The sequence below is a fragment of the Acanthisitta chloris genome, unplaced genomic scaffold (genome assembly GCF_000695815.1).
Source record: "Acanthisitta chloris isolate BGI_N310 unplaced genomic scaffold, ASM69581v1 scaffold16882, whole genome shotgun sequence".
NCBI lineage: Eukaryota > Metazoa > Chordata > Aves > Passeriformes > Acanthisittidae > Acanthisitta > Acanthisitta chloris.
Genome location: NW_008662344.1, coordinates 13217 through 23184, shown reverse-complemented (window position 1 = coordinate 23184; position 9968 = coordinate 13217). Strand labels below are relative to the sequence as shown.

At 40.0% G+C, this 9968-nt stretch overlaps 1 protein-coding gene across 1 annotated transcript in view; it reads left to right on the top strand.

Moving 5' to 3' along the window:
- The first annotated feature begins 6538 nt into the window (after window positions 1-6538).
- Window positions 6539-9968, top strand: part of MFAP3L (microfibrillar-associated protein 3-like) — a 5348-nt gene continuing 1918 nt past the window's right edge. The window contains exon 1 of the mRNA XM_009070571.1: window positions 6539-6938. Within this exon, the coding sequence (XP_009068819.1) occupies window positions 6656-6938 (283 nt within the window). The 5' untranslated portion in view covers window positions 6539-6655. The remainder of the gene's footprint in view (window positions 6939-9968) is intronic.

The following is a 9968-nucleotide window of genomic DNA, read 5'->3' as shown; positions in this document are numbered from 1 at the left end:
ATCCAACGTCAAGAAATTGAGACAATCACCTTGAGAGAGACAATTCTGTCCCTCTACTCTGGCCTAGTGAGACCCTACTTAGAGTACTGCATCCAGGTCTGGGTTCCTTAGTACAAGAAGGATGTGAATGGGATGAAGTGAGTCCAGAGGAGGGCAACAGAGATGATCGGGGCTGGAACATCCCTCCTGTGAACACAGGCTGAGAGAATTGGGATTGTTCAGCCTGGAGAAGAGAAGGCTCTGGGGAGACCTTATAGCAGCCTTCCAGTAACTAAATGAGGCCTACAAGAAAGCTGGTGAGGGACTTCTTAGGAGGGTATGTACAGATAGGACATGAGGGAGTGGCTTTAAACTGACAAGAAGGTAGGTTTAGATTAGACATTAGGAATTAACTCTTTACTGTGGGAGTAGTGAGGCACTGGAACTAGTTGCCCAGAGAAGTGCCCCACCCCTGGATGTGTTCAAGGCCAGGTTGGACGGGGCTTTGAGTAACCTGCTCCAGTGGAAGGTGCCCTTGCCCATGACAGAGGGGTTGGACGTAGATGATCTTTAAGGTCCTTCCAACCCAAACCATTCTGTGTGTCTATGAAATTGCAGTGTGGTCATTGTTACAAAAAACCCTTAACGTTTTCCTCCCACTGCCCCATTGTCCACTTCAGTTTCACTGAAATTGTTCTCATTTTAGGATTATGTGAAGCAGTAAATACATATGTCTCAGCTGTCTTCTTTACACCATTTGGTATTACTTATATTTTTAATAACATCTCTTCTTACTCATCTTTCCTCTGAAATCAGTAGTCTGAAAAGGTCATCTCAGTCTGTCTTTGAGTCTGACTTATTTTTGCTTTATTCTAGTTCAAGATGAGATGCACCACAACTGACAATTCTGTAGCATGAACAAGCCAGATACATCAGCAGATAATAACCCATGAACTTTAGAGTCTGACTGTCTACATGTGCGAATAAAAACCAACACTCACTATTGCAGACACCCCAAACAAGTGGTATTTCATTAGTTACGTTGGCTGGAAATAAGTCCTCTCTGTCTGGTAAACAGGACTTACCTTTCTACTTACTTATCATGTAAGTACAATGGAGAAAGTCAAGCACTTGTTTTTTTCAGGCTGCAGTCAACACTCTCAGCCTGTCTTGTTCTAAAATGCTGCGACTCAAAAATTAAAGGATTATGGAGGGGACCATGAAGGCAATTTCCCAGTATTCCATGTAGCAGTTTTTAAGATTAGCCATATTTTTTCACATTGACTTCACCAACGCAGTTCTTGTATATGTGTTTCTGGAGTATTAGAGTTTCTTTAGGTTGGGGGTCACCTCTGGAGACCATCAGATCTAACACCCTGCTCAAAGCAGGGCCAGTGTATACCAGCTCAGTCAAGTTTTGAACATCTCAAAGGATGGAGATTCCACAGCCCATCTGGGCAGCCTGTTGTGGGGCTTGATTGACCTCTTGCTTAAAAAGCTTTTTCATAAATAATCATAATTTCTGTCGTTGCAGCTTGTGTCCCTTGTCTTATATCCTTTCACAGCTCGTCTCTGAGAGGGGTCTGTGTCTGTCCTCTCTATACCTTCCCAACAGGTGGCTGAAGGCAGCGAGTGTGACACCAGGTGGCTGAGCACACATGGCCAGGGATCCTAAGGAAAAGTTTCCTAAAGATTTCCAGGCAGCTGAAAGCAGCTGAAGAGACTAAACATGCATGTAGCTGGGAGCTGCTGCCCAGTTGGGAAGCCCCAGACTAGATGTGCAGAAGGAAGCTCTTCATCTTACAAACATCACCAGCGTGCCACCTATAGCCAGGGAAGCAGAAAACCATGAAGTTATGAAAGACTGAAATCCACCTGCAAAGAGAATGGACAGAGCAGCTCTTTCAGAACCAAACCTTAATATTTTATCAACTAGCAAGTGACTAGAAGAATAAGTCAGAAAGTTTCTGCTAGTTGTAAATGAGTGACATTTCTCTTCATCTGCTTGTCTGAACCCTTTTAGCCTAAGCTTTTCAGTAGATGGTTCTCACTCTTAAGCCTATGAACTGGCAGTGAGCTTCTCATCTTCTGTGTGGCCTAAGTTCCTTCATTTGCATTCCTGTTCTGGTAAAACCTGTTAAGTTTTACTTTTGCCCACTCTGTAGAGGCATTGCCCATGGAAGATAGGAAAGGTAGTAAGTAGTTTTTAAATAATAAAAAATTAGCCTTAATTTTGTTTTGTAGCATCAGCCTCTATACTTCTTTTAGACAAATGAGAACTAGAACAAAAATCATTAAATTTTCTGGATCACTTACAAACCAAGCAAGAAAGCATTGGGATGTTAAAGTTATAGGAACATAATTTCTGCGTTATACAATAAGCTGGCTTCTTGTGCTTTAATTCTGAGTTGAATAACCTCACAGTTAATAGGATTACACATTATTCCAAGAACAAGAGCAGGCCAGTCTTACAGAAGTGAGTGAGCCAGCAAAAGGTATGCATCATTGCTCTCCTTTTCTCTTCTTTTGTGCTCTGTCATCATGTTCTGCACAAATGCAGCACTTAGAAACGTGGCCCCTCACCCACAGTTATTTTCTTTGGTGGCAGTAATATGGGAAGCAAACTCATCTATGACGTAAAAAAATAAAGGGTCGATCAGAACATGTCTCTGAGCAATAACCGGGGGTGTTCTTTTTCCATTTCATGCACCACAAACCTAAAATTTAAAAAAAAAAAAAAAGGAAAAATGTGTATGTCACCACATTAAGTATATTATATAGTCTTTTACTTTTTTTAAGTCTTTTACAGGTAGCTTATGTGCTTTGGGGATGGGAGCAAGGAATGCTCACATTCTTTCCATGGCCAGAAGTTAGCTTTTTGTTTATAGTGACCCTTTTGTGGCAAAAATGCTGCCAGAGACTCAGTCTGTTCCTACAGAGCAATTCTCAGCAGTGCAGTTGTCCTGCTTCATTAGTGTGCTGGGTAACTCTCAGTCTGGAGGAGTTATTACAGGAATCTTTGTTTTAGTCTAGTCAATCCAGCTTTCTCTGACTTCAGCTCAGCTGAAAAGGTTACAATTTTGGCTGCCTTCATCAGGTTTATCGTGGGTCAGAGCTAATTGCTGCCTCTCATGGCCAGGATCCTGCGTGACAGCACTCTACTCACTTCTCCAGTATTCTGGATTCTCTTGCCACTTTGCCAGACATGGGCAGACATCACTAGCAGTCCTATTTTGGTCTCCCCATTAAGTTGCGTGATTAGATCATAACCCATTACATCACTTATGCTCAGCAATGGAGCTGGCTCCCAGATTTGTATTCCCTGATATCTTCAGGCTGCTATTATGCCTATGGCAAAGCAGGAGGACAGGAACTCTCAGGAAATCTTCTTTGCACCAGAGTCTGGTGGGAGCACATATTCTACTCTTTCAGTTCTCTCCCTCTGCTCCTTTCTGCTTTCCTAACCTAACTCTAGTATTTTGGGTCATGCTCAGCAGGTTAGCAGAGAGTCGTGGACATATAGGTTCCTGCATGTCCATCCTGTAACTTTCTTGTGTCATATGAAGATGAGAAAACCTTCTTTGGTTTATTCCAATTTTTTTATTCCCCAATAACAGTAGAAAGGATGCACACTGAAGAAAAGATTTCCTACCACTTCCTAGTTGCCCTGGAAACATTTGTCTAAACTTGAATCTTAAAACACCATTCTTCAGAGAGATCGCTCCCTGTCTCCTCAAACCAGGCATCCCTCAAGAGCACTTCCCTGGATGGCACATGAAAGCAGCAGCTTCCATTTCCAAAAATTCTGCTTTAAAGCTACTGCCTGGTTATTCCTCATACTAGCCATCAAACTGTACTTATTTCAAACAGATATGTGTCTACACAGGTATTTTCTTAATATTCTTCATTCTAGGGACATACATGAGAAAGTACACTCCCAGGAGTAACAGGAGTAGGTAAGAATCCCACACAGTAAACATAAATTATTTGGCTCTATTTCTCAAAATTCACTGCAGCTATTTGTGATTCAATTCTGTGCCAGAGTGAGGGAGTCACCGTTAGGTTCAGACAAATAATCGACCCTTTGACCATATTAAGGACCAGCCACATTTGTTATCACTACACAAAGGTACAATTTTGGCGTTCACATGCTCTGCATTAAACACAGGTGAACATAGAGAATAGGCACACCTTACTGCCATCACACACTAGCCAAACATCCACTCACAACATCCTGTGCTGCTGTAGGGAATCGGTGGGCCATCAGCTGCCTTGAGCTTTCTAGTACATTGCAGGCCCTTCCTTACAGTTTTTTATTCACCTATTGGGGTGATGCTGTTTAATTTCCTTCTGGAATGCAAATTGCTCGCCATGTTAAGCACCTTTTTATGTTTGCCGCTGATCTTTCTGCCGTCAAAAAATATGATAGGATCAAATACAGTAATAACAAGCCTCAGCCAGTAATTAGCAAGACAGAGTTAATCAGTTTATGTTGTTATTTTGCCCTTCCCATTGTCTTAATCCAGCCAGTCTCTGTTCCTGCTCCCCTGCCAGAAAGTGTGATGTGTGTTTTGGCTTTTCTGTATGGCGCAATGCAGATCTATAACCCTGTACAGAAACATTTTATGGCGTGAATATGTGTAACCATGAAGAACGGCAGTCTCTGAGGTTAATGGGGTAGTAGAAATGAGATGTAAATAGTTACTGAAGTGAATAGGTGGAATTGAAGGGTTTTTTCCAAATTGCTGACTCAGACAGACTGTACCTATGCAGATCTTCAAAAGCACAGGCTCTACATGCTTTGCATAACTGGAAATGGATTCCGAAGGCATTGTTTATATAGATTTATATGACAAATGAGATTTGCATATTAATTGAGAGTTAAAAATTATTCAGTCTCTTCAAGACAAATACTTCCACATTCAATAATTAGAAAAACAGAGGAGAAACGGGAGCAGGCTTGGAGTTGGGACCTGCATCCACACATCCATGTAGCTTATCTAAAAAAGCATAGTTTGTCATTTCTAGTAATGATTCATCCTGCAAAGTGGAGGAAGTATTTTCTTCTTAAAATAAGAGATGGAGGGACTGTTTTGTTCTTTAAATAACAGTTGTATCGATTTGTATGAAAGCAAGTTCATGGCTTTACAGAGAGCAGGGGATGGATAAGAAAACAACCTAAGTCAAATATTACCAGTGAAAGACAGTAATGTGGCTTTCTTTCCTTTTTGGGTAAAGAAGAAAAGAGAGAAGGGGATTGCCTGCTTGTTTATTTCATTTTATTTTAGTGTTTCCTATATATATGGAAGTGACCTAACCCTGTCAGCAGTCATTTTCCATGCTTGAGTTACCATGGTGTCGACTGTATCTTCAAGAAAATGTAAACAGTTTTGAAACTGAAATGTTCATTTGGAGGAAGTTCGTTAGATAGTTGTCTATATTTGGACTCCAGATAGACTTCTTTAACTACTGAGTTTCAGTAAGTTTCAGTTTTTTACCTTAGAATCACATGAATAAAACCAATGTAGTTGGATACTGTGATGTGATTTTAACATCATTAGTGGCCCGTAGACTCTCGAGTGAAATTTTCCAAGGTGATCATTTTGAAGCCAAGATTGTGCCCCAAGTCAGTACTGAATGCCAGTTGTGTTCACTGGAAGCATAATGAGTCAAATAGCACATTTGTCACTCCCTCCCCCTGTCCACAAACTGAAATCACTGTCTTAGAAAGGGCTCATTGTCAATGATTAGTTGAGGAAGAATAGTGTAGTGAGAGTGTACAAAAAGTACCCTGGCAAAATGCTTAATGCCACATAAGGAACAGAAAAGTCCTGGCTTCATTTGTTTCTCAAAGGAACCTTACCTATAATTAGGTTGCTAGCAAGTAATCTTTCTAAATCTGCTCTAAAAACAACACTGAAATGACTTTATCACATATGAAACATGCTCTTTTAAGAATATTCTTCCATACTATGTTTTATCTCAGATAGCAGGAGCTTAAGAAAAGTGGATGGTCTGAGATGTTTTGCTGTATGTGCCATTGTGTTTGGGCAAAATTGTGTATATCAAGGATTCCAACATCAGCTCCAAAAACGTTTTCTGGAGTAGTTCTTTCTTACACCGTGTTTCACAATTCATCTAAGACTGTGATTGTGACAGAGTTGCAGCACTGAACTGGTAGTGACAGCTGTAACGTGCTCTACCTTTATTTTTCCTGATGATTTTGCAAATGTTAAAGAAAGAAAAGAAAAAAGAAAGATCTGTTGAACTTTTGGCATAAAACTGTAGCTGCTGCTGTAGCTAGATTGCTGCTGAGTGTCTAGGTGATAAAAGGCTTCTCCCACGCCTGCCACTCCGAACAACACTATTGTCAGGAAAATATATGCATCTTTTTCCAGTAAGAATAAGGAGTGTGATAACATTAGCATTTAGACAAGACACTGAGCGATGATTGTGAAATGCATTAATGGATGTGTCACTATTTTAAAAGAGCACATCTAATGGATTGTTTATATGTGCCATCTCATTGTACTTATTTATTTATTTTATAGGATATTTTAAACATAAAATCTCACAGATCAAAGTAGAACTCTCCTGTGACCTGTTCATCTCAAGGACCTGCATTCAACAGAACCTATCCCAGTTGCCAGCCAGTCGTGTATACCACTGGAGGAAAATGGACACACTGAACAGCCACCACTTTTTGTACTTTCTGCCTACCACACGCCTTGTCATCATATTAGCAGCTTTGACAACTGCTGAGGATGTGACTAACAGCACTTTGAACCGCACTGACACGAGCACGGGATCTGTGCCTGAGGTGATCTTTCGCATTGACCATGTTATAGTCAAGGAGGGTGGTAGTGCCTTGATCGACTGCAATGTCCAAGGTAGTCCTAGCCCACGTTACAGATGGTACAATTCCAATGGACACCTGCTCCAGGAGGAGGAGAATAAAGGTAAGGTCTTAGGATTTTCACTGATGTAGCCTATCCGGAGACATTTGTGATCTCAGCAAGTTGACAAATAACCTGAATTTAATGGCCTGGCTGTGGTATTTTCCTGTGTGAAAATATATGAAAGCCCGGTGGCAGCTATAAATTTTTTATGTGCACCTTGGAAGAAAACAGTAACTTTTTAATGTGTTATTTATAGCAACACATAGCAAGAAGCTGAAGAGCTTAACAGAAGGTGTAGACAGGCTTCTTTTCATTGGAAGACTTCAGGTTTGATCCTATTTCTCATTCTGTCCTCTTTTGTTCTTTTCTGGCACCAAAAATAAGATTAAAAAGCTATTTTCTAGTTCAAGGGAGGATTCTCATGACATATGAGAATCATTTGTTGGCATGAACTCAACACAGCTAACTCCCTGATATGCCTGCTGTCTTTATGCGTAGTGCCATGGGAGTGTGAGAAACAGGAGATGCCCTGAATGACCAAGTGTAAAACCTATATAGGGCAGCAGTCAGAGGGACGGGCCAAGTCTGAGCCTTCCTGGCTTTGGTTAAGACTCTTCAGTGGCATTTGCTAGAGACCTTAATAACACATGAGCTTATTTTCCTTAAATGGAAGATTTGGGTGATAATCCTACTTATACTTCTAGGGAGTGTTTGAGGGGAATGTGGGTATATGGAAGGTGGTTTGCTCATGTAATCCTTCCATACTAACCGCTTTGTTCACAACGTGATGAAATGAACTCTTATATATTATTACATGCAAGATAGCGTGCCTAACTAGTGGCTGACCTGACAGAGAACTCTGCTATGACACGAGTAATGATTGACCCAGCTGGATGTGCAAGAGCATAGTGTTATCTGCAATGCTTACTGCATAACGGGTTATATTTTACATTACAGCATTTTATCATTTTCTGAGTAAAGCTAGAGAATGGAACGACTTGAGCTAGTAAGCAAACATTCAGACAGGATTTGTGTGCTTGTGGCAGCATACAGCGATTAGTGTGCTAGAGTGTTTTACTAAGGCTCACTAACAGAAACTTTCCCCTTTATTTAAGACCTCTTTAGGTCTCTGTATAGCCAGCTGAGAGAGGTAGCTACTAACACAAACATTTAGATAGGTGAGCAAAAGCTTTGACCAAATCAGTTGAAATTGCAGATGTAGTATTAAGAAAACACTTGAATTTAGGATTTCAGCCATGCCCTACCTCCTTTAAGAAGCTGTCTTCCTGTAAGAAACGTTTCCTAGCATGAGACCTTTCTTTACTGTGTACATAGTTATATTAATGATGCCATTGAATTGTTATCAAAACCTAACAATGATACCTTTTCTAATCATTGTGTTCTTATTTGGCTTATACTCTCTGCTAGGATTCACTGGCACAGACCCAGTCATTGAGTCACAGTTCAATGCCATTGTGTCATTTATAACAGCTGGAGCCAGGGTACATCAGCAAGGCCTCGTGTAATTTCACAATTAATAAACACTTACTTTGCAAAAAGGAGCAACATTGCAGTTCAAAGAAATACTAAGCAGCCAAATTCTGTATTTTTTCTTATTCTAGAGATGGAGAAAGAAGTGTCATCTGGTACGTTTCCTGACATTTCCTCTGTAAGGAGTTTACCTCTGAATTTGCCTAACTTTAGCAGATTGGGTTGATTTTTTTCTGTGAAGGTCTGATTTAGATGACGCTTTTTATTTATTCTGTATTTTTGAATTTCAGGCAAAGCTATTCAGCTGTTTTCAAGAATTATGCTAGAGTAAAAGAATAGTGTTTCAGTTAAGTTAAAACTTCTAAGTAAGAGGATAAAAAGATGTAATTAAGAGCTGTCTGTACACAGGAACTGAGGCAGGGGTCTTGTGGGAATACTTTCTACATAGGCATCTACTGCAGATAATGTAAAAAGACCAATTTGGATAAGCCATGTTTAATTAGAAAAACTTTGAACATGGTAAAAGCCCATAACTACTCTGAATTAAAGGCTTTTTTTGACTAATGAGTTTCAGAATTGCCCACATATTTGTCTTGAAAGAAATAAAAGAAAAAAAATAGAACAATCATTTTAACAATGAAGAAAGGTCCATGCAAAGGATAAAATAAATGCAGAAGCAAGGTGTACATCAACCTGTGAAATGACTGCATTCCTTGCCTTGTGATTTACATGCATTGCACAGGAGTTTTGTGCTGGTTTAGTCCTCTCATCACAGATTCTTTGTCTTTGCTCAGCTGCCGTAATAGAGTTAAATAGCAACTGGTTAGGTTAGGTTTAAGGAATAACAACTTTCTGGTGGTCAAGACAGGTGAACACCTGAAATTCCTTCCTGTGGAAGGATATTAAAATTCCATTACTACCTTCAGCAGACATATGTCAGGAATGGCTTGGGATTGTGTTACAGAAATTGAAGGCAGTGGACTCTGCCTCTGAGGAGCACTATGTGCAAGATGATCTTGTTGGCTGACATGAGCCTATGTCATTGTTTTAAAAGAAAATCACCCATATGACATCTCCCTGTATGAAGTGTTCAGAAGGCACAGAGACACTCCACTTTCTCTCTGTTCTCCACCATGTGAACACTTCCAGGAGTGGGTTAATGCGAAGAAAAAAATTGACACCAGGCTGTCCTGTTGGAGCCGAATCATGTTTTGTTATAGCAAAGTTGCAATTTAATAAGTCATATCACACTGAACAAATCAAAACAAATATACATGCTCAGCTGTTAAATGGTGTAGTGATCTTTGAACAAAAGTGAAGTTCTCTTGAGGAACTAAAAATCTATTTCATTACCAATGTATAATGGCAAGCACAGTAGCTAGCTGAATCTTGAATCACGTTAGCAGTGATAGGAGTGATGGATTTTAACACGTTGTTTCAAACTCAGTTTCATAGCTAAACTGTTCTGCTGTGTCAGGTTCAAAGGATATGAAATGTACATAGTAGTGGCCAAAATTATCAATTCTACTACACTGATAGAAATTACTTTTAAAAGTAAAAGCGCTTCCATCAGGGTGTGTAGAAGTTCATACTGGCAAA